Raw genomic sequence first — 25,960 nt, forward strand, 5'->3', positions numbered from 1 at the left:
TTGTCCCAGATGTCTCTTAGGCTGTCTTCATTTCTTTTCTTTCTTTTATCTTTATTCTCTTCCGCAGCAGTGAATTCCACCATTTTGTCTTCCACATCACTTGTCCGTTCTCTGCCTCAGTTATTTTGCTATTGATTCCTTCTAGTGTATTTTTCATTTCAGTTATTGTATTGTTCATCTCTGTTTGTTTGTTCTTTAATTCTTATAGGTCTTTGTTAAACATTTTTTGCATCTTCTCAATCTTTGCCTCCATTCTTTTTTCGAGGTCCTGGATCATCTTCACTATCATTACTCTGAATTATTTTTCTAGAAGTTTGCCTCTCTCTATTTCATTTAGTTGTTTTTCTGGGGTTTTATTTTGTTCCTTCATCGGTACATAGCCCTCTACCTTTTCATCTTGTCTATTCTTTCTGTGAATGTGGTTTTTGTTCCACAGGCTACAGGATTGTAGTTCTTCTTGCTTCTGCTCTCTGCTCTGTGGTGGATGAGGCTATCTAAGAGGCTTGTGCAGGCTTCCTAATGGGAGGGACTGGTGGTGGGTAGAGCTGGTTGTTGCTCTGGTGGGCAGAGCTCTTTAAAACTTTAATCTGCTTCTCTGCTGATGGGTGGAGCTGGGTTCCCTCCCTCTTATTTGTTTGGCCTGAGGTGACTCAACACTGGAGCTTACCTGGACTCTTTGGTAGGGCTAATGATGGACTCTGGGAGGTTTCACGCCAAGGAATGCTTCCCAGAACCTCTGCTACCAGTGTCCTTGTACTCACAGTGAGACGCAACCACCCCCCATCTCTGCAGGAGACCCTCCAACACTAACAGGTAGGTCTGGTTCAGTCTCCTGTGGGGTCACTGCTCCTTCCTCTGGGTCCCGATGTGCACACTACTTTGTGTGTGCCCTCCAAGAGTGGAGTCTCTGTTTCCCCCAGTCCTGTCGTAGTCCTGTAATCAAATCCCGCTAGCCTTCAAAGTCTGATTCTCTAGGAATTCCTCCTCCTGTTATCAGACCCCCAGGTTGGGAAACCTGACGTGGGGCTCAGAACCTTCACTCCAGTGTGTGGACTTCTGTGGTATATGTGTTCTCCAGTTTGTGAGTCATCCACCCAGCAGTTATGGGATTTGATTTTATTGTGATTGGGCCCCTCCTACCGTCTCATTGTGAATTCTTCTTTGTCTTTGCATGTGGGTTATCTTTTTTGGTGAGTTCCAGAGTCTTCCTGTCGATGATTGTTCAGCAGTTAGTTTTGATTTCAGTGCTCTTGCAAGAGGGAGTGAGAGCACATCCTTCTGCTCCACCATCTTGAGTTGTTTTTTAAATGTTCTCTAACAATATGTCTTGAGAATAACTATATATAGATATACGTACATATACATATAAATAGACGTATATATATATGTATCTATAAATAATCATATACATACATATATGTATGTGTGTATGTATTTATATACATATATATAAATTTTCTTCTTTCTCCTGTTGTTTTCTTTTAATGGAGGTATGGTTTTTCCTTTTTTTGTTGTTAATGTTTTGCTTAAACTAATTGAGTTGGGCTTCTGTAAATGGCAACTGAAAAAAATCCTCTCTGCTCTTTTTTTTTTTTGCTATTACTCAGTATATATGACTTTTGTATAAATGCAAGATTTTTGATAGGAGAGATTCCTAGAAGTGAGGTTTCTAGGTCAGGGAGTATATGCATTTTATATTTTGAGAGCTACACACTGACAGATTGCTTCAAAAAGAGTATATGTCTGGATAGCATCTGAACTTGCTCTTTTCACCACATTTTCAAAAATACTATCAATCTTTTCAACATTCTAAATCTAATATATAACATCTTCTTATTTTAATACTTATTCTCCTATATTAGTGAGATTGATGAATTGTGCCTAAATTTCTTAACCACATATATTTCTTTTCTTGTGAATGGTCCTATTTTAAGATTTCTAATATCTTGTCTTCATAATTTTTCCAAAGAACTCTGTATAAATTTAATAATAAACCATTGTATATTATGCATGTTATTGGTATTTTCTCCTAGTTACCTTATAACTCTGCTTACAGTAACTTTTTCAATATAGAAGTTTAAAAATACATTTTAAATAAAAGCTTTCAGTCTTTTCCTTTATTTTTTCTAAGTCCATTTATCATTCTATTTATAAATTTGATAACTGGTGAGACAGATCCGAATTAATTATGCTTTAATTTGTAAAGTTTTCTTTGATATACTTGAACCTTTTATTATTCTGTATAAACTAAATAATTCTCTGTTTAAATCTATAAGTAACCATGGATTGTGATTGAAATTTTATTAACTTTGTAGATTTATATTGAGAGAATCAACTTTTAAAATATGAACTCTTCTCACCCTGAAATATGATATATTGCTTCATTTATTCAAGGCTCCTTTTATGTCTTACAGTAAAATTTCTTCATTTTCTTCATATAGGTCTTGCACATTTTGCATAGATTTATGTCCTTGTGCTTTATACTTTTATTGTTCTAGTGAGTATGACTTTTTAAGTATGCTCTTAATGTTTTATTTTTGGCATATAAAAAAGTTAATTTTTTTACCTAACTTATCTCATATAGTTTTTCATTAGACTTGTCAATTTTTTATAGATCTTCTTTACTCTTGCAAAGAATCAGCTTTTGTTGTGATTAATCAATCTTATCTTTTTAAGGTTTACCTTCAATTATTGCTATGGTGTCTACATTCTACTTTTATTAATTCCTTCCTTTAACATTCTTTTGTTTGCTTTGTTGTTTATAACATTATTAAGTTGATTTTTTATTTTCTATATGTTTTTGTTTTTAACTGGTACATTTAAGCCCCCCCCATTTTTTAACATCTTTATTGGAGTATAATTGCTTTACAATGGTGTGTTACTTTCTGATTTATAACAAAGTGAATTAGCTATATATATACATATATCGCTTTATCTACTCCCTCTTGTGTCTCCCTTCCACCCTTCCTATCCCACCCCTTTAGGTGGTCACAACGCACTGAGCTGATCTCCCTGTGCTACACAGCTGCTTCCCACTAGCTATCTAGCTTATATTTGGTAGTGTATATATGTCCATGCCACTCTCTCACTTCATCCCAGCTTACCCTTCCCCTTCTCTGTGTCCTCAAGTCCATTCTCTATGTCTGCATCTTTATTCCTGTCCTGCCCCTAGGTTCTTCAGAACCATTTTTCTTTTTTTTTTAAGGTTCCATGTATATATGTTAGCATACGGTATTATTTTTCTCCTTCTGACTTACTTCACTCTGTATGACAGACTCTTGGTCCATCCACCTCACTACAAATAACTCAGTTTCATTTCTTTTTATGGCTGAGTAATATTAAATTGTATATATGTGCCACATCTTCTTTATCCATTCATCTGTCAATGGACACTTATGTTGCTTCCAATGTCCTGGCTATTGTAAATAGAGCTGCAATGAATATTGTAGTACCTGACTCTTTTTGAATTATGGTTTTCTCAGAGTATATGCCCAGTAGTGGCTGGGTCATATGGTAGTTCTATTTTTAGTTTTTAAGGAACCTCCACACTATTCTCCATAGTGGATGTATCAATCTACATTCCTACCAACAGTGCAACAGGGTTCCCTTTTCTCCCCACCCTCTACAGCATTTACTGTTTGTAGATTTTTTGATGATGGACATTCTGACTGGTGTGAGGTGATACCTCATTGTAGTTTTGACTTACATTTCTCTAATGGTTAATGATGTTGAGCATCCTTTCATGTGTTTGTTGGCAATCTGTATATCTTCTTTGGAGAAATGTCTGTTTAGGTCTTCTGCCCATTTTTGCATTGGGTTCTTTCTTTTTTGATATTGAGCTGCATGAGCTGCTTGTAAATTTTGGAGATTAATCCTTGGTCAGTTGTTTCATTTGCAAATATTTTCTCCCATTCTGAGAGTTGTCTTTTCAACTTGTTTATGTTTTAAAAGGATCATACACCATGATCAAGTGGGGTTTATCCCAGGAATGCAAGGATTCTTCAATGTATGCAAATCAATCAATGTGATAAACCATATTAATGAACTGAAGGAAAAAACCCATAGGATCATGTAAAGAGATGCAGAAAAAGCTTTTGACAAAATTCAACACCCATTTATGATAAAAACCCTCCAGAATGTAGGCATAGAGGGAACTTACCTCAACATAATAAAGGCTATGTATGACAAACCCACAGCCAACATCGTTCTCAATGGTGAAAAACTCAACCATTTCCTCTAAGATCAGGAACAAGACAAGGTTGTCCACTCTCACCACTATTATTCAACATAGTTTTGGAAGTTTTAGCCACAGCAATCAGAGAAGAAAAATAAATAAAAGGAATCCAAATCTGAAAAGAAAAAGTAAATCTGTCACTGTTTGCAGATGACATGATACTATACATAGAGAATCCTAATGATGCTACCAGAAAACTACTAGAGCTAATCAATGAATTTGGTAAAGTAGCAGGATACAAAATTAATGCACAGAAATCTCTTGCATTCTTATACACTAATGATGAAAAATCTGAAAGTGAAATTAAGGAAACACTCCCATTTACCACTGCAACAGAAAGAATAAAATAGCTAGGAATAAACCTACCTAAGGAGAAAAAAGACCTGTATGCAGAAAACTATAAGACACTGATGAAAGAAATTAAAGATGATACAAACAGATGGAGAGATATACCATGTTCTTGGATTGGAAGAATCAACATTTTGAAAATGACTCTACTACCCAAAGCAATCTACAGATTCAATACAATCCTTATCCAACTACCAATGGCATTTTCCACTAATTAGAACAAAAGTTTTTCGAATTTGTATGGAGACACAAAAGACCCTGAATAGCCAAAGCAATCTTGAGAAAGAAAAACGGAGCTGGAGGAATCAGGCTCCCAGACTTCAGACTCTACTACAAAGCTATAGTCATCAAGACAGTATGGTACTGGCACAAAAACAGAAATATAGATCAATGGAACAGGATCGAAAGACCAGAAATAAACCCACGCACCTATGGTCAACTAATCTGTGACAAATGAGGCAAGGATATACAATGGAGAAAAGACAGTCTCTTCAATACGTGCTGCTGGGAAAACTGGACAGCTACATGTAAAAGAATGAAATTACAACAGTCCCTAATACCATACACAATAATGAACTCAAAATGGATTAAAGACCTAAATGTAAGGCCAGACACTATAAAACTCTTAGAGGAAAACGTAGGCAGAACACTCTATGACATTCATCCTATTTTAGATTCTTTTGTTTTTTTCTGGAGCATATCCTCAAGTGCTCCCTTCAAAAAGAACCTATGGGATAATACATCCTGAGAACTTGTGTCTAAAAGTATCAAATTCATTTTCACAGTTATAAAATAATTTAAATGTGAAATTCTAGTTTGAAAATAATGTTTACTAGAACTTTGAAGACTTGGTTGGTTCTACAAGCTCTGTGCATCCAAATTTTCTGAAGAAGAGACTGACATCAATCAGTTCCTTGTTTCTTTGTAAATAATCTTTATTCACTGTATTGTCCAAAATAGTAACCACCCACATCACAGGTGGTATTGAGCCTTTGAAATATGGCTAGTAGATTTTTTAAATGAATTTATAATTTTATCACATTTTAATTAATTTAAATGTAAATTTAAATAGCCACATATAGCTAGTTACTATTGTACTAATGCAGCTTTATGATCATGCAGATATAGCTAGTTGTTTCGTTAATCTTTATTAATACTCAGGATGAGCTTCCATTCTCCATGAGTCATTCTTTCTTTCATACTTTTCAAGTCTTTCTTTTGTACTTTTTTGTAGTCGAATCCCTCAATTTGATCTTCTAGTTCATTGTTCATTTTTCAACCATTCTGCTGATTTATGTTTATCATAATTCTGTTTTTAATTTCAAGAACTCTGCTCATTTATTTTTCATAGCAGCCAGTTGCTTTTATCATAGATAATATATTTTTAAAATATGTATGAGATTAAAAATATGTGTATCTTTTTTTTTCTTGTTTTCTCTGTTAACATACTTTTTTTCCCTTGTTTCCTCTGTTAACTTCTGTTTCCTTGGTGGTTACTTCCTCTGTTTGTTGAGCCAGCGACTCTTTTCATGCTGTAGCTTCCCTCAAATGCTTAGTGATTCATGCATGTTTGCTCATATTTGTATCTAAGGATCTTGATTGAAAGGTATTGATAGTGACATTTATTTACTCAGTACAAATGAGAATCTCTATTGACCTAGCAGCAAATACAGGCTCTAATAACAGGAGCCTTTGTTCCCAGGACTAAGGAAGGGAAGAGAGACACATAACCAGACAGGCCTCTCTTGAGAGATAGTTCATAGCCTCTTATCTTGGTGCAGAAGACCATAAATTATCAGAGGTACTTCTCAGAATTCTCACTTTATATAGCTATACTTAGAGCTTAATCCTAGAGGCAAACATAGGAGTTGGCTGCTGTAAGAACCGGGGGTTGGTATAGTAAACACACACACACACACACACACACATACATACATACATACATACATACATACATACATACATACATACACACAAAATTATCTGACCAATCACCCACAGTCTATTATTTCTAGCCTTCATTACTACTTCTGATCCTGTGGTTAGTTGGGGTTCTCGTGGAAATTTTCACTTATTTGGGGGGCTCTCACTTTTATCTGTATGGCTTATAGATTCCAGAGACCTGCTAAGTTTGTGTTTTTTAATATCAGATGCATAAATGATTTAGAATTATTATATCTTCCTGGGGGACTGGCACCTTACTATATTATGACCTTGTTCAGCCCTAGTAATCCTTTTAGACTTATAGTTTTTTGAGCTGGTATTAGTATAGCTATACCAGTTTTCTTTGGTTAGTATTTACCTGGTACATAGTACCTCCTTATTGTTGTAAATACATGTAAGTTTTTAAAACCTAGCCTGAAAATATTAATCTTTTACTTGAACTACTTTGTCCATTTATAGTTAATGTACTTATATATTTGGGTTTACAACAACCCTCTTATTATTTGTTTAATATTTGGCCCATCTGAGGGTTTTTTAAAAAATGGTTTTTAGTATTTTGCCTTCTTTGGGATTAATCAAGAGATTTTTGTCATTCAATATTTTCTATCTAATATTTTCTCAGCTTTACATTTTAAATAATTCTCTTAATGGTTAACAGATCAAAATATTCATCCATGACATTACTAATACAAATGTTTATTTTTACCTCTTCCATAATAATAATAGAACTTATCCCTTTTATGTTATTGTCATCACACATTTTAATTCTGCATATATTTAAAATTCCTTAAACATAACCATTGTTTTTGTGCCATCTATATTCAGTTATATTTATCCATGTATTTATCTTTGTGTTGCTCCTAATTTCTTCCTCCATTTCCATATTTTCCTCTGTGATCATAACCCTTTGGCCTGAAAACTTTCTTTGATATTTCCTTTAGTACAATCCTGCTGACAATGAATTGTTTTAATTTTTCTTTTTCTAGTAATGTTTTTTCTTTTCTTTATTTTTGAGGTACATTTTCACTGGGTGTGGAATGCCACATTAACAGTTATTTTTTTAGCACTTCTAAGGTATTATTCCATTGCCTTCTGGCTTACCTCATTTCTACTGAGAAGCCAGCTGTTTTCTTATTGATGTTCCTTTGAAGATAGTGTCTTTTTCTTCCACTGGCTGCATTTAAGATTAATTTTATTAATCTCTCTTTTTTTTTTTTTTTTTTTTTTTTTTTTTTTTGTGGTACGCGGGCCTCTCACTGTTGTGGCCTCTCCCGTTGCGGAGCACAGGCTCCGGACATGCAGGCTCAGCGGCCATGGCTCACAGGCCTAGCTGCTCTGTGGTATGTGGGATCTTCCCGGACTGGGGCATGAACCCGTGTTCCCTGCATCAGCAGGTGGACTCTCAACCACTGTTGCACCAGGGAAGCCCCTATTTATCTCTTTTTTTAACTCAGTTTTTTATTGATGTACCTTAATTCTTTTTTTTTTTTCTTAATTCTTTTTAACAGTATTTATTTTGCTTTTAGTTTGCTGAGAATTTTGAATTTGTGAATTGATGTTTTTCTTTAGTTTGGAAAATTTTGTGCCATTATCTCTTCAAATACTATTTCTTTTCAATTCTCTCTTCTCCTTGTGCTAAACCAATTACATATATGTCATAATATTTCTCTTTTGCTCTGTTCTCTCCGCACTGGTTCTTTGGTCTCTCTCTGCTTCCATTTGGATCTTTTCCACTGTCTTCAAATTCATTATTTTTTTCTCTCAACTCTGTTCAATTTGGTGTTCTATGCATTAATTTAGTTCTTATTGTAAGATAGGACACTTTTTATTTCTGCAACCCCCATCTAATTATTTTTATAGATTCTTTGGTGGCTTTTTGTGTGTGTCAATTAAGCTAGACTGAACTACATTTCCAAGAATTCTCTTGCTTACATGTTTTGAGTTCAGGTGGGCCAGTGGGATTTGGAAGGTAGAATTGACATAGTAGCCATATAGATTTCACACTTAGAAGGTCATGCAGTGACATCAAATGCCATTGCACCTCACACACGTTGTCACTGATCTGTTTGTTCACCTCATTGGGGTTGGGCAGCAGTCAAGTGTTCAGCTGCTACTCCTCTTTCAGCTTCTCTGAACCCTCAGCCAAACGTGTGTTTAACTGGGTGATGGAGGGTAGGAGCTTCTTGTGCATGACAATTGCCATTAAAGTTAGAGGCAGTGAGAGACTGGTATGGGTGTTAGTCCATCCCTATCCAGCTCATTCTTTTGGATTCCAGTTTATTCTCACTGTCTGGAACTTTATGTCCGTCTTTCTTTCCCAAATACCTAACCTTTAGACATAAAGCTCCAGTATAAGACACAAGGACATCCACTGTATAGTGAATTTTAACCAACTGTCACAGTTGTGTAGAGATAAATCCCTATAAAAAATTAGAAAATCACATGTGAATATATATATATATATATATGTGTGTGTGTGTGTGTATACACACACACACACACATATATAATGTATGCAAATAAAAATAAATATGTAACATGACTGATTCAGATTCTTATTACCTGGGAAAATTCTCCAACATTTATCTTTTTTCTCTATCATTTTCCTTTTTTCTTCATATTAATCAGTTATTTTATACCCCTTATAGCACCAATGTCTGTATCACCTATGAATCTGTTTCTGTTGCCTGTTTTTTTCTCCCTTGGTTTTTGGACATATGGTCCTGTCTCTTGCCATATCTAGGATGATTTTTAATAAATGAAGAACACTGGGTATAACTATTGAAGAGGTCCCAGATTTGTCATCTAGCATCAGAAAAGGATTATTTTTTCTCCTGCTAGGTAGAGTGAGAGGCTATCTTAAATCATTCAAGAATGAGCCAGTTTGGGGGCTCTACTGAAGTTTTTATTAAACTAAACTAAAACTCAGTCTATTGCTGGTTTTTCCTGCCTCTCCTCCAGAGACCTCCATTACTTTCAGTTAAGAGCCTGCTGTATTCACTAGGCCCACTGGCAGGTCTGTCTTCTCAGCATCAGGAGTATACACATTTTTCCACTTTACTTCTCAGAGTTTGTGGTTTATCTCTTTAGTCTTCTATCTTGTATACTTTCACAGTTTGGTGTATATTTTGAGGGAAGAATCACTTCTGACTTGAAGCTCCTCAAGTATCCAATTTTGTGAGTCCATCTCATTTAAATGCCAAAGTATCTGCTGGTTTCTCTGTCTTTGGCAGTGGTCCTCTACCCAGTGAAAGCCCTGGTTCCCAGCCTCGTCTTGCAAGAATCAGCACGTTTCCAGGGAAAATGCCACTGAAGATTATTATTACACCCTTCCAAGTGTCTCCTCTTTCCACGATTTTAGCCTCTCTAGTCCTTATTATTTCTGTAGCTGTATATATCTTTAAACAGAGAATTTTTGTGTTCATTTTGCATTAAAAAAAATTCTCAGCAGGTGAATTGGTCTACCAAAAACTACCTTAATCTACAAGGGACAGAAAAACCTGTCAATCTGTTCTTATTTATATCATCCCAAATTCCTGTCAGTGTAGTGCTCTGCTGTTAGGATGCCCAGTTTTCCAGTCTTACCATGCTTTTATAATGGTTTTCTGTAAGGTCACATCAGAAGTAATTTGAGAAGAAAGGCAGTACCTGCAGTAAGCCATTTGAACTAGAAATCCCATAACATTTTGAACCTTCTGCATATTATTGTTATATGATTATGTCTGTCTCTACTACTCTATTATACGTTTCTTAAAGGTAAGAACTATACTGTATTCATGTTTGTGCTTGCTATAATACTTACCATATGTAATCACATGTAGGAGGTGCTTATCATTTACTTGTTAACTAAATTATGAAATAAATGAGTAAATGACCTCAAGATGTTCATGGTCAATGACTTTATTGATATCTTCCACATTTTGAATAGTATTGCTTTTAAAAATCTAACATATTGTATGAAATATTAGAGAAATAGAGACAAATATTTTGTTTCTTTAAAGAATGTAGTGTAGTCTATGCCCTTAAACAAAACTTACACAATAATAAAAACAATTTTTCTCTAGCTTCTAGGATTTCTCAAAGAAAATTCTTTAAAAATGAAGGACTTTAATCATCTGGTCCCTTTAGATTTTATAGTAGTTCAAAATATATAGGAAAAAATCCTGATATATATTTCACTTCTCTCCTAACACTTATATTTCCCTTTAGAAAAGAAAAAAAAAAAATCACATGAAAAAGAAAATTGAAAAGAAATGTTACCTAACACATAAAAAGTCATACTTTTCAAAGATTATATTTCCATTTCTACATAATATGCTCATTATGAAATCATCAGTGCATTTTTTTAGTCATAAACAAGGCACTGAAAAGAAAATGAATAGCAATGTAAATGACTTTCTGGAAAGTGACATCTATTCCAATCTCAGAAAAAATTAACTTTCTGAAATATTAATTGATCATAGTGAGGAGGCCAAACTAGATAAACAGAGGAACCAGGGAGTACTTCCCATAGGCCTGCAGCTTGTTGTGAAGACACCTATGAACACTGGCTTTGAATTTAAATTTAAAGTAAGTAAAAACAGATCAACGTATCAGGCTGTCAACTTGAAGACTTCAACTGGGAATGCCATGCTTCTGTTCCTTTGCTATTCAAACAGAGTAGGAAGAAACATAATTGTACTAGAAAAGAAAATTGCCAGGATTCCTGGCCATTAGATAGGAATTCCAAAAAGATCAGCCTCTGTTCCTTTCTTCCCTAACTTAGAAATAAGCTACGGCTGTAGGTCATCCCATGAGCCAGTGAACAAACGTCCAGTTGTTTTGGCAATATTCAAACCCAGTAGAGAGAACATTAACGTCTTTCTCATAACTGGTACAGGAGGCAGCACCACTAGCTACGAACTTCCCAACCCCTTGTACTCATCACATTCTGGACTTGCCCTTTTACTTTATACTTGCATATTTCATTTTCCATGAGACTGCTATTTATACAGCTTGTTTGCAAGGAATAGGACAACTCATTCAACAGAATTCCTTCAAATACCTAACTTTTATTACCAGAGACTTCAAATGAACACCTCTCTGCAGTGGGCCTAATGTGTGATGGAGTTAAAGATGGAAGCAAACTGTCCAGATTCAAGCTCAAGGACAAACACCAAAAACAATGACAAATGCAGAAGCTGTGCAGTACTGCAAAGCATTCAGAAAGTGAAGCCTGACCTTTCTTCATCTTTCCATTTTGTTCTAAATTTGCTACCACTGTATTTTGGAATAGCATAAACTTAGAGGAATGAAGGCTCATCTTCCCTCCTCTTTTGCATGTCTTTCCATGAAGCTAGAACTTTGCTTTCTCTCAGCATTCACCCTGTCCCTGTAGTTTACAATACTCCAGCTCTTCTCAATAGCTTAGTGGGCACATGACTTCTGTTTCCAGCACTGTTTTTAAAGCAGTGAACTACAGAACCAAAAGGAGGCAATTTTTTTTTTAGAATCTGGTCTCAGAAACCTAAAACCCTGTGATTACAACTTCAGATAGTTTTATGCCCAGAGAGGGAGCTGTAGCCCTTTGCAAATATTCATGCATGAAGCTCATTAATTTTCTTCTCTCGATACCTGAAGATGAATCCTTTAACTTGAAGTGGCCATAACACTAAAGAGTCATGTCATTACTCTGGAATCCTTTAAGTTGATTTTTTTTTTCCTCATTGACTCAGTGAGGTAAAAATTAAGGACAGTTCCGATTAGCTCTATATATGTCCTGAAGCATCTGCTCATGGTTGCAAATTGATCCATCCTAAATATTTATTTTTCTGTAAATGCCATGGAGTCAATGCTTCACTTTAGATTTCTTTCTTTTTTTTCCCCAACACAAAATTTCTTGTAAAAGTTCTGTCAGTAACATCATTTGCAATTTAAATGCTTTAAAAATATGATCCTTCCTGCTGTGTTTTTTAATACTTCCTTCATATTTAATTGCTGTAGACACTTTAGTTCCTAATTAAACTTTATTGTTTATAATGTTGCAGTCATTAATAGACATGATAGGGGAAAAAATGGCTGGTTCTAGCCCATTTTCTGACTGCTAATTCTAGTCTTAATACTTTTCATAGCCGTAATGAATTCATGGAGCACAAAGGAGGATGGGTAGAAAGTGAGACAAAAGCAAGTGTACAGTTCATGGTTTTGAGGATTTACTAGACGTTCTGGAAAACAAACTTGAATTGGACTTGAATTGAATTGGACTTCTTGATTTGTAGGGGAAATTACTTTAGAAATAGCGTCTCAAACACTTGCAAGATAAACATCCTCATTTCTCAAGGCTCCTTTCTCTATCATATCCCCAGGTTTTGCGCCAGTGACAGAGAGGAGGATATATTGCACACACAAAACTTACCTCATCGTCAGAGTCTTAAAAGACTTTTATTGTGAGAGAATGGAGACACTTGATGAATCTAACGGGTTTTGGTCATAGAAAGATTTGCTATGAACCACTGCACCAAGGGTGAAATGCCCAAGAGGCTGACAAGCTTATTGCCCTTTTCAGAGATTAAATAGTTTTGGAAAAATTTTCTCCCCTGGCAGTTGTAACTGTGTCCGTGAAATAAGTGTTCACTCTGCTTGAGCACCGTGGTTTGAATGCTTCCTTCTATATATTCCCCCGGTGGATTGATTCTAAAAAGATCTGCTCAGATTTCCCTATACCAATGCAAATTAAACCATGAACTTGATAACACCTCCCCTCAACCTTCCACATCCTTGCCATGTCCCAGGCTAATGGGTAATCAGAGGCACCATCAAGTGCCTTTATTATGGATTATCTTTGTAGCTGTTTGAAGGAAGGGAAAGGAGCTGAAAAATCTTCCAGGTTAATAATGTGGTGACAGGGAATTGACAAAGGCTACCATCAGTAACCTTGAGAGTCTTAAGCTGCCAGAGTAACACTCATGAGTAGGTAAAGTGGTCATTTAGTTGTTGGAACTTCCAAGGCATCTGGGAGGGCCTCAAATGCTCCAAATAAAATAGGGTGAGGATAACATCTCAAGAAGAGGGAAGAGGGTGCAAGCAGAAAAACACAAGCTCATCACAGACATATCATCTATTCCCTGACTTTGCCCACTGTCAACATTGCATGTTAGTCTGCTAACAGCTGGCAAGTATCTGACCTGTTGGGTGATTTAGAGCATTTCTGTTTCTAGCCTGTGCTTTCCTCTTACATGGCAGTCATTATCTAGAATTCCTGGGTTTATCATTTTAAAGCAGCCTCAATATCATACCTCAAAATTGAATGTGAGAATGTCAAAGAATTCTGGAGACAGTTAATAATCTTTATTTCTGAGTATTCAGTATATCCCTGGCACTGTGCTGAGCTGTGAGTGAATTATCTTACTTAATCCCTTAACAGTTCTACCAGGTAGGTTCTGGTATTATCCTGTGGTAACTGATACTCCGAGAGACTGAGCAACTTGCCTAAAATCACACGGTTAGTAATTAGTTTAATCAGTTTGAAGCCAGGTTCTCCTGACCCTAGAACTTGAGCTCATAACTATTTTCTTGTAGTGCCTTCCCTTTAATCCTCAGTACCTTGAGAAAGCAGAATGAGCTGATGTTAGAAATAAGATGATTGTTTATAACCAGGATTGTATGCTCACCTGCATTCGCTCTGATTTTTATGCCATTCTATTAACGGGATTGCCTTCACAATAATTTTTAAAGTATTGTTTGTGGCTCCAAAGCCTCCTAGGATGGTGTTTAGCCCTATTACCTTGTTCAGGTACCTTTCTCTATGCACCTTTTTGGGTTGTCAGTGGTGATTAACATCCATGCCTGAGGAGAAGCAGGGGCAGTCACAGTATATGAGTGAAAAAGTAGTGGCCAAGAATATCTTTGTTCAGGTGACTGGTGAGACCACCTCAGCATCTCCTGCTATCTAGAAGCAGCTGTTAGCCAGATGACAAGAGAACATGAAGGAATTCATACTGAACATAGCCAAAACCATACCAGATGTTAACATCAGGCAGATCCTTTTTGAGAAAAGTAGAATTGGGGTGGGAAACAGGACGTGGAATATACATATACAAATACTATGAAAATTTAAGGAGGAAGTCTTAATCAATGGAAATCGCCACCGATAAGGTTAAGTGACAGGTGTACGGGCATTTGAAGTGGATTGATCGCTGTTTTCTTACATTTATAACCAATCAGAAGTGAATAATGATTATTCTATGGATACTGTATGTTTAAAGTTTACGTGTCAAGGACAAACCTCTAAGTCAGAGGATATTCCTTTCGCATTCACTGCCCGCGTGTCTCTGTCACTCCCGGTGGCAGGCGTTTGTTTCCTTACTTGGTTTATCTGATTTTTTTTCTTCCTCCCTTCATCCACCAAGTATTTAGATACCAGCTTGTAGGGAGATGGGAGGCAGGTTCAGGAACCTTCCCTGAAGGTTCCATCCTTACATGGATGTTGTAAGGATTAATGAACTAACACATTCTAGAATAATTTTAAAAGGTGAAGTGCTATGTAAGTGTCAAGCATGATTAACTAGCAGCCAGGTTATTAGGCACCTGAATATTCTGCATCTTTTCTGAATTTCAGAAAAATGGATGTGCATATTCATTTTCAAAAGCACCATTATTTGAATGATAGTCAGGCACTGAAATAAATCCTAATTATCTCTACTCTTCTCACACCAGTCACATAGACCTTAAGAGTGACATATTTATGCAACTGTGAGTAGAATAGACATAATTAGCAATCTCATGGAGTTTTCAGTGCATCAGGAAAAGACACAATGCAAAATACTAGTTGCTTTTCAACCTACATCCCATTATCCTAGTACAAGAAATATTGAGGTCCGGTGGTTGGGAGTGTGAACACTGGCCCAGACTTCCTGGGGCCAAACCCTCACCCCACTGCTGGTTAAGTATTGATAACTTTGGGCAAGTTGCTTTACCTCTCCTTGCATGAGTTTATTTACATAAAAACTGGGGACAGTGTTAGTATCTATCTCGTAGCTGATATATATAAGTTGCTCAGAAAAGCAATTCCTGACTTGCAGTAATTGCTCCTTAAATATTAACTATTATCAGTATAATTGTCGTTAATACTGGCCTCGGCAGCTTCCACCCTCAGAGAAAGAAATAATAACTAGAATTGGTAGTTAATTTGCTAGGATTCACGGATGACGTCTGGCAGCTTACAAAGCCCATTTAAGTATAATATTAACCTGTGGTTGTTCAGCACTTGCCATGTGCCTGGGTGCTAACAACAACCTGATGAGATGGGTTAGGACAGGGGCAGCTTTTAGTTTTGCTTTATTTGCTCAGCAAGGTTTTGATTCCCCTTCTGGTAATTCACTCTGGCCACATCCTTTCACCGTAGGTGCAGGGGCGGGCACAATGCCATGCCCGTCAATCAGACTTCTCATCCTAAGGTTAACGTGTGAACCTGCGGGGCCAATCTCAGGCCTCCTCTGACATACTAGAGAAGGATTCCATCTGAAAGTGAAAAATAAACAGTTTTGCCACTGTGTTCATGATGCTAAAAGACTGTGAAATTAGGGTTAAGAGTGACCAAGTTCATTCCAAGTTGAAGAGGTATGGCTGCAGAAGGAAAGTGAAGCCAAGCGGAGCTGAGCTGAGCTGAGAGATGGAGGAGGGAGTGCGTTCTGGTGGCTTTGAGTCCTGATCCTAGCATTTGAGGGCCAGGCTCCCATCCCTTGATTGGGTCAGATAGCCCAATATCCCTCCCAGCCCTGTGAGCCACTAGACTTATTCTTCGTGTTTCTCTTAAAGTAGTTTGAATTAGGTTTCTGTCTCTTGCAACTTAAAGAATGCTTACAAGACAATTCACCCATTTTACGGATAAGGGAATTGAGGCTCTGAGAAGTTAACTGATTTGTTCATGAAGATCACATTACCAGTGATTTTCAGAACTTCATGCCCCATTTAATAAGCCCAAATGTTATATTCCAGGGAAGAGAGCAAAGCTGAGGAATTGGAGATGGAGCTGGTTATTAATGAAAGGGGCAGGGAAGTTTCGGGGCACACTCAGGTCACAGCTATTCACATGGCTAATTCATTCACTGGTTCATTAAATATTTGTTCAGTCACTAAGAAACATTCTAAAGCGAGTTGTTTGGCAAGAGGGAGTGAGTGGTCCGCAGGTGCCCTCAGCTCTGCTGGCTGGCTGGCTGCTGTCGGCATAGGAAGGGGTGAGAAGCCACAGAGCCAGCCCTCCTGTGTTTTTCGAACTGTTATTCCAGCGAATGCAGTGTATGCAGAAGGTGTCAAACCCTGGGGTCTCTCAGAAAATTGATTATGGAGCTTGCCCCTTCCTTAAAAAGCAAGCTTTTGTTTTTATTAGCATGCGTAAATACGGAATAATTTCTGAATGTAAATATGGATGATATTTTATTTTCCTGACATGTTTGGAAGCAGCCTGGGGCAGGGTGGCAGTGAATCAGTAAATGTCATGGGTACTACGCTGGGAATTCATCAACTGTGCACACAGTTCATGGACTTATGCCGTATGTTCCGTAATAGCATGTTTGTTGACGTGGGATTGGGCTGCCTAGTTGTATGACAGAGCTGCCACGTCAGTTTCTCGATGTATAGAAACAGGCTCTGCTAGCCAGATGTAGAAATCTAGCAAGGTCATTTTAGGAGTAATTTCCATTTTGTGTGCTTTTTTTCCCCCTCATTGACTGTAGGAGAATGTGGTTTGCCTCATTACAATGTGATGCCAGGTGCACAACACAATAATGACCTTTATGCCGAAGTCTGAAGTTCACATAATTGATTAGATAGACTCCCATTCAGCAATGTTGGAAACCATTAGCTAGAGGTAGGAACCGTGTTAACTTCTTGACATAGGAGGTCACAGGGTCAAGGTGAAAGCCCAGGTCTGGACTCAGATGAAAGGAAAACAGTGCTGCCTGGCAACACTGGGGTTTGAAGCCTTCCCTCTGAGAGTCAGAGATGCCCTGGAGCGTGTGGAAAGCTAAGGGGAGGCCTGGGGAACCAAGGTGAGAACTGATAAAAGGGCTGCAGATCCCCCTCCATCCCTCCCCCACCCTTGGCAACCACAAATCAGTTCTCTATGTCTGTGAGTCTGTTTCTGTCTCGTAAATAAGTTCTTTTGGGTCATATTTTAGATTCCACATATAAGTGATATCATATGATATTTGTCTTTCACTGTCTGGCTTACTTCACTTAGTATGATAATCTCTAGGTCCATTCATGTTGCTGCACATGGCATTATCTCATTTATTTTTATGGCTGAGTAGTATTCCATTGGGTATATATACCACATCTTCTTTATCCATTTATCTACCGATGGACATTTAGGTTGCTTCCATCTTTTTATTCTCTTGGATTCTGGATTGTTGGTGTTTACGTGGGAAACCAAGGATTTCTTATGAAGTCTTTACAATAACTTGGGAAATTTGAGGATTCCATTTTCACCCACCCAGGGATGGGTTTCCTGCCAAAACCATGCCTGACTTCTGTCTTTTATTGAAATTGGCCAAACAAGTTAAGTCCTCTGCTTGTTGATGATGGCAGTATTGACTGCCGTTTTATTAAACACACATTTACAAATGGCACCTGGATATCCAACAATGCTCCAGACCTCAGAACCCTTCCTAATACCACTGTGTAGGAGTTACTGACAGCCAGCTCTTGCCATTCCTTCTCTTTCTTCCATTTTCACTCTGACTGAGAATGCAGTGTTTCATATCTCCTACAAACTACAAGAACCCAGATGTAAAAAATAGGCGATGAAAAGGGCAAGTAAAAAGGCACATGTTATCTGCAACCTGAAGCTTGTAAATAAAGAAAGAAGTAATAACCAGATGAAAATGCATTTGGTCAGAAGGAAAAAGAATGGGAGCTTGAGGGTGTTAAGCAGACGAGACAAGATGCTTAAAATGATAAATAAAATGGCTTGTTTGTTTGTTTGTTTACATCTCTGGAGTTATAAGTATCTTTGTCTGACCACGGGTTAATAGTTTTTCAGTAGCAGCCTATTGTGTGTTTTTATCAGTGTTTGATTTCCAGAGCTTCCGGCTCAGCCTGGGACAAAGGCTCTGTCTTTCACTAATGCTCATAGACGAATAATGCCTTTTTAAAATATTGCCAATTCTGCTGTCATTTCAGGACCCCAGAGATTCTGCTTATTAGGATGGCAGGCAAGCGAAGAAATGAGTTGGACATACAGGTGGCAGGGGTTAATTTCATATTTGTCACGAGATCTTGCATGATTTCCCTAAAAGATATTTAATTTCCACTGGGCATAATAACTTGCAGCTGCCGGAATATGCTGTATACTAGTGGTGAGTTCTTGTCTTCAGAGATTTATGCAAGTCGTTATTTAAAAATAGAGATCCGGGAGTTACAGCTGGCTAATTAATCTACCACTAAGGAAAGCTAAGCAAGTGACCCACTTAACTGTTTTCAGGAACCACGGCTACACTGAAGCAAACTTTCAAAAACTGTCCTGCACAGAGAACCAAACTAATGCATCCCTGTGGCATTTTTGTGGTCTTCCCACAGTGTGTGTGTCCCTTCTTCATCTCCCTTTCTTCCCCACGGACACCACTAATTCAGCCCTCATCCACGCACATCTGCACGTTCCACAATTTGAATTCCTAGATGCTTCGCCATCTGGGTCCTTCTTCCCAAGGACGCTGGCAGGCTCCCCTTCCTTAGTCTCCTCTTTCACTGCATCACTCCCCTGCTCATGTTTTCTACTATCACCTCTGAGGCCTCTGCCCGACTTCTGAGGGTTCCCCTAAGAGACCCAAGCCATATATCTGCCCATACTTCCTCTACTCCCTCCACATGCACCTTCCCCTCTGGGCATAATGGTCTCTCCCCTCTCATACTGTCCCCTCACCTAGATCACCTTTTCCATTCCTCTCTCAGCCTGAACATGGTCTGTACAGCTTACAAAGCTCCACTGTGTCTGTCCCAGGCCACCTTGATTTTTTTCCCTGTACTTGATGTCAGAGAGTTGACTTAATCAGGTCATGACACAATTTCATCAACATTGGTCTCTGAGGGCCCTGATCTTATCTTTAAATTAGTCAATCAATTAATGTTTTTATTATATTTATTCCTATCTCCTTACCTCTCTGCATAGGCAGGCATCCTATTACGTTTTATGTGCATTATTTTTTATTGCATACACCTTTACCAAATAATTATTACTGTGATATGTACAATTATTTTGCTTAACACACATATTAAATTTCATGTGTCTCCTATTTTCACTCAGGCTTATACCGTTAAAGTCCATCCATGTCTCTAAATCTGGCTGCTGCATACTGCATTGTAGGCAACCATCACCTTCAACTCTCCACTTTCGCCATGATGTACACGCCCACATCCCTCCCACTCTCTGGATCTCCCCTTCTCTGAAATCACTCGGTATTCATTTACCCTACACTGGGCTCTTAATTGTACTGTATTTTCCTACGGTGTTTCATGTTTTTCCCTTATCTTTTGTGTAACTCCTTGGAAATCAGGGACTATTTCTCATAGTACTCCCTCTCCCACTCCACCTCTTCCCATCCCCACCTCTGCAGACCTTCTCTGGAACTCGGTGCATAATCAGCGCTCAGTAAATCCTTGTTTACTTAGTGAATTGAATAGCGTGACTCCATGAGGGTAGGCATTTTCTCTATTCTTAACCATATTTACAGTGTCTGGCAAATGGTGCCTGGAATGTTGTAGGTGATCAGGAAATATGACACAAATGAGTATCTCACTTTTCACAGAGGAAAAGGGATATGGAATAGTAGAATATACAGGGGTCAGGATACTATGTTCTAGTTTCTAATCTGCCACCAGCTAGGTGTTCAACACTTAGAACATCATTTAGGTCTTGGTTAAACTGAATGATTTCTTGAGTCCTTGTTCACTCTAACTTGCTAAGTTTCTGTAACTTCACTAAAGTTTTTCAACAGGAAGAGAGTCTTCAATATGAAATCATCTCTGTGGAATACAGTAATCATATGCAAGGCTCTACTGGGTTGAGGTGTTGGGTAGAGGTGAGAGTCTGTCCTATGGCTTCTGATCTTAGGCTCCCAGCATGATAGGAAGGACAAAATGATTACTACCTGTAAAGTGCTTAGAAGAGTGTCTGACACATAATAAGTGAAGTATAAGTATTTACTCTTATCTTTATAAATTTAAGAAAATCTACCAACATTTGCAGCAATCCCTTGTCTGGCATATGGAAGTCTGGTCTTCATGCTTATGTGCCCCAAAAAAGGCCCCAGGAACTCTAGTATCACTGCTGATATTAACAGCTCTCTTTTATAGGACAATAATCATCAGACAACAGTCTGATTTCTTTTAGGCCCAATCTGTTGTCTTTCTGATAATGGGCAGGTTCTTTTTTTTTTTTTTTTTTTTTTTGCGATATGCGGGCTTCTCACTGTTGTGGCCTCTCCCGTTGCGGAGCACAGGCTCCGGACGCGCAGGCTCAGCGGCCATGGCTCACGGACCCAGCCGCTCCGCGGCATGTGGGATCTTCCCGGACTGGGGCGCGAACCCGTGTCCCCTGCATCGGCAGGCGGACTCTCAACCACTGCGCCACCAGGGAAGCCTGGGCAGGTTCTTTTTTGAAGTAAAGCAAAAGAATATTGTCCTTCAGGATCATGCAGCAGCTAATAAAGATGTTGGGACAAGAATCTTGAGTTCTATATTTGGTATCTATCAAAAACAACTGTTTCCTCTATAGAGTAGTTAGAAATGGAAATTTAGAAATGGAACAGAATATGAATATATTAATATTTTATGCAGATGATATTTTTCCCTTTAGTAGGGAAGCAGTAACTAAATAATCTAATTGGCTTTCTCTTATCTTTAAAGAAGTGAATTCAAATATTGAACAAACCATTCTTAAAATTCTGAACAGCGTTTAAATCATGAGCTTCTTTGTTGCTAGATGGCTTCTTTTTCTCTAGGTCAGAGGTAAAGCTATTTGTCTTAAAGAAAAAAACACTAAATGGTGTTGGTAATGGGCTACAGGTATTATAACCTAACTATATTTGCTTCATGAGCAAAAGTAACATTTGATAACTCTTTTATTCTACTGTTGTACTGGGCAAATGAAGTCTTAAACAGCATTTCAGTTTAATGCTTTTACATACAAAATCCAATTTGTGAATATTAAAAGTTAAAAAAAAATCAGGTAAAAATACAAAATGAGAACTGGGGACTCCATAAGGGCTAGAAATTTTTGGACCAAAAAAGAAGTACAACCTCTAATTAAAGGTTGGAGAAATAAGTAGGTAAAATGTTCAATTACCAACAACAGCACAGGAAAACGACTTTGAATCATTTGTTTTAGAGATCAGAAACACTGGAGTAAACTGTAAGACTTACCTGGGAATGGGGAATGGGGATTTTTTAAAAAACACCTCGTGGTTTTGCTTCTGTTTCTGTTTTTCTTTTCTTTTACTCATGAACTTTATTTGGAGGAGTACCATTGCTTCCTATTAAAATAAAGATGGACTGTATTCTAATAACATCTTTCTGTGTTGTGTTTCTCAGGTAGTTCTCAGCTACAGCTGCCATTTATTTCCATATGGAATAAACTGAAGTAAAATATACACTTTGAATAGCCAAGAAGGATTGCCATGTAAATTCAAAGAGATATAAAATGTTGGAAGATGCTCTGAAAAATCTAAAGTCCTATACACATATTTGTTTCTGTTATTGCTGCATTAAGTGAAAATCAGAAGAGTGCCTGCCATGTACCAGGAAGTGCTTTAGGCACTGAGGATTCAGAGAAATAATAACACTGATTTTGCCCTTAAGGATTTATAATTAGGTTGGAGAAACAGGGAATGTCAGTGTATTGTGGAAATGATGGATATGTGCCAGGTGCTTGGGAGCATAGAAAGGGATAGTAAGGGATCCCTGACTAAGTTTTTAGAGCCAGGGAGCCAGAGGAAGTTAGGGAGAGGAGAGGAAGGGAGTCCCAGGAGGAGAGGACATGAATATAGCCTTGGGGTAAAAATTAGTGCAGTATATTCTGAGTCAGTAAGGGGATCAATATGACTAGAGCTTAAAATATCAAGCAGAGAATAACAAAAGGTGTCTTTGAGAGGTCAGATTACAGCAGGCCTGTATACTGTGTTAGAGGTTCAGATTCTACCCCATTGTTGACAGAAACCCAATGAAGCCACGGCACAACGCGGTCACTCTGGGAGAGGATTGGAGGTGGATTTGAGGGTCAGGGAGAGCAGTGAGGAGGATATTACTGTAGTTCAGGTGAAAGACGGTGAGAGCGGGGACTTAAGCTCTCAGATAGAACAAGGAGGGCAAATCTGAAAAATAGTGAAGAAAGGCAACGTATGGTGATTAATTTTATGAGAGTTGGTGAGGATGACCCTCAAGCTTAGAGTCTGATAGGCTGGGTGATTTGTAGTACAGTTTACGTACGGAATATTGAAGGAGAGTCAGGTATAGGGCATAAGATATATGTTCATTTTTTGTCATGTTTATCTCAAGGTTGCTATAAGACATTTGAGTGAAGGTGTCCAGGAGGCAGTTGGATATATGGCCCTGAATTATGAACTGCAGATCTGAGTAGGCAATTCAGGTTTCTAAGTCATGAGCATTTAAGTGGTGGTTAAAACCCTCAGAGAAGAGAAGCGAGGGCAGAAACCTGGGAAGGCCAGTGCTTAAAGAGCGGGCCAAAGAGAAAGCCAAGAAACCCTAGAGGGGACAGTGAGATGGTGCGAAGGCACCTGATACAGTGTCATAGCACAGAAACCAGAGGGACAGAGGATCAGGAACGTGGTGGGATCCAAAGGGAAACCAAAGCAATAAAAGCCAGTATAAGGACTTAAAAAGAATCCTTTAAATTTAGGAAACTGTGACTTTAGGTGACTGTATCAAAGCAGTCTCACTGCAGGGGTGGCAATCAGCTACAATCAATTGCGGAATAAATGTGGGGAGAATGAGCACAGGTCTTTCTCTGCAGAGAATTTTGGATGGGAGAGTGGAGAGGGATAGATTGGCTGCGAGAGGAAATGCAGGGGCAGGAGCAGGTTATTTTAGGAGCGTAGAAGTTTAAGTTAAGGTCGGAGGCTGAAGAGAAGGAACCAATAACGGGAAAGGTAGAAATATATCAGAAAACAGGAAAAAATGGTGTAGCATGTTCCCAAAGGAAGTGGGAGGTGTGGAGGGGATGGGATCCACAGGAAAGGTTGTCTCTATGCCAGAAGGACTTAAAGTCTTAAACCTCCAAGGCTGGAAGGATGGGTAGAAGGAAGAGAGTGGGCGATCGGGGAGTGGAGGAGGGAGGTCAGTCGTGCTTCATGGCTTCAGGACAAGGTCATTAGTATTTACTCATTCTCCTAAGGTCCAAACACACTGATTAGCAAGTGAAATCATCTTGGGAAGTCCTTCATCATCCTTTTCAGGGCTGCTCTCCCAGCAGCCATGAAAGCTTTTCCCCTGAGCAGCTTCAGTTCTCTTGCTGCTCCTCTCCCACCTCCATGCACAAGTTTTTCTCCAGCAGTGCTGGATTACCCCCCAGCCACTCCCCCTCACCCCACACTGGCTTCCCCTTAAAATATCCATTGAGGTCTTCCCTGGTGGCGCAGTGGTTGAGAGTCCGTCTGCCGATGCAGGGGACACGGGTTTGTGCCCCGTTCCGGGAAGATCCCACATGCGCGCGGTGGCTGGGCTCGTGATCCATGGCCGCTGAGCCTGCGCGTCCGGAGCCTGTGCTCCGCAACGGGAGAGGCCGCAGCGGTGAGACACCCGCGTACCGCAAAAAAAAAAAAAAAAAAAAAAAAAAAATCCATTGACTATCTGCATTTAAGTATATTACAGACTACCTCCTTCAAAGATGTAAATATCTGATACCCAGTCAACTGTGCCAGCCTTCCCAGAAGCATCTGCCCTATAGATGGGCACTCGGGCTTTCAGAGGCCCTGCCCTATTAGACCCACCCTCTCAACCTTTCTTCCCACACTCCATCAATATGCGCCCTCTGGTCTATTCACACATAAGTCTTCACTTTTTCAGAAAGTGAAGCACGTGGCATGAAGGTCACACAGTTGGAATAATAGGACAGTGAAGATTATTTGAGGTGTCCCCATTGTCAGGTATGCCACAGGCAGCCCTGTAAGGAAAGGTTGCTGCTACTTCTGACATGGCATATTCCAATATACGTTACCTCCATTCATTAGAAGTCTTAAGCTACAGATTAGGAGTACTGCTTACCCCTTCTGTCTTAATAGAAAGTCAGGAAATTTGAATCGGTGCTACTTTTTAAAAATCAGGCTTTACTGCTGTTTGCTGGTTAGTGTTACAATCACAAAAGCAAAGGCTAAGCCATTTTCTTCTTTAAAAACAATAGTGTTTTCCATTATGTCCAAACGATCTCCAAATGAGTAGAAGGAAAAAATACCCACAGCAGCTCCTTGGGCTCAGTATCATACCTAGATACCTTAATCCCAGATGTACTGGCTAAGCCCAGGCTGATAGGATGGCTGGGCTAATAATAAAACACCCCAGAGGCTCTGATCTCTATGGAGTCTGTATCTAAAATGTACAACTTTATGGTTAGGGGTACTGGTTTTACAGTCAAACTGATTTGCTTCCTGATTACCACTTACAACCTACGACACACGTCTCATAGAGTTGTGGGGAATAAGTATGATCATGAACTTAAAGGGCTTCTCCTCATTGCCAGTACACAGTAAGTTCTCAATAAATGGAGACTGCTATTGAATTATTACCATTAATAATTCATGCTTTGATTTAAGAAACTGCCTGGTCTAACTATCTCCAGGCAAAGGCTGCTTTCTCATCCAGTCTCCGCTATATGGCTATAAAATGGTGAGTTTCCTTTTCAGATGTGCACACACACTTGCTTTGCTCTCATCACTGATGCCTACTTTCTGTAGTCAATTAACATGATCGACCATTTAGGGTAATCATTTCCTAAGAACCAAATGTGCTTACATTCAGTGGCACCCACTATAATGCAATTAATTTTTCCAATAATATTCATCTAGTAGATAGGCACAGTATAAATGAGAGCTGTGATGATAAGCTACCTCCTGTTTTCTCATTTTAAAGAGAGATTCATTAGGGACAGTACTCCTCAATGTTAGTGAAATGACACAATCTAATTAGAGAATTGCAGTTATACACACTAGTGCTAGAAAGAGAGGAATTGCTACCTGACAGGTAATGTCACTGTCTGCATCTTGCTTCTGCCCTCCTTTAGTATGCTTCCACCTTGGTCCAGATCTCATCCTTTCCTTGGGCCTATTCAGCCATCTTATTAATGCTGGGAAAAGCCTAAGCTATAAATAACTTGCTTTTTGATAAGATGATTCATGCCTGAAAAAGTTGATAATGATTTCGGAATTTCTTGTAATTGAGTTTTTAATTACA

At 38.5% G+C, this 25,960-nt stretch overlaps 1 protein-coding gene across 5 annotated transcripts in view; it reads left to right on the forward strand.

Annotated features, from left to right (window-relative positions):
* ST6GALNAC3 (ST6 N-acetylgalactosaminide alpha-2,6-sialyltransferase 3) overlaps positions 1–25,960 on the forward strand; it is a 597,866-nt gene that overhangs the window by 474,095 nt on the left and 97,811 nt on the right. Inside the window, exon 5 of one of the 5 annotated variants that reach the window (XM_067726605.1) lies at positions 9,760–10,344. The exons of the other annotated variants lie outside the window; for them this stretch is intronic. Within the exon in view, the coding sequence (XP_067582706.1) occupies positions 9,760–9,961 (202 nt within the window). The 3' untranslated portion in view covers positions 9,962–10,344. Of the gene's footprint in view, positions 1–9,759; positions 10,345–25,960 lie in introns of those variants that run through there. 5 annotated transcript variants of the gene reach the window in all.

Source organism: Pseudorca crassidens, chromosome 2 (assembly GCF_039906515.1).
Source record: "Pseudorca crassidens isolate mPseCra1 chromosome 2, mPseCra1.hap1, whole genome shotgun sequence".
Classification (NCBI taxonomy): domain Eukaryota; kingdom Metazoa; phylum Chordata; class Mammalia; order Artiodactyla; family Delphinidae; genus Pseudorca; species Pseudorca crassidens.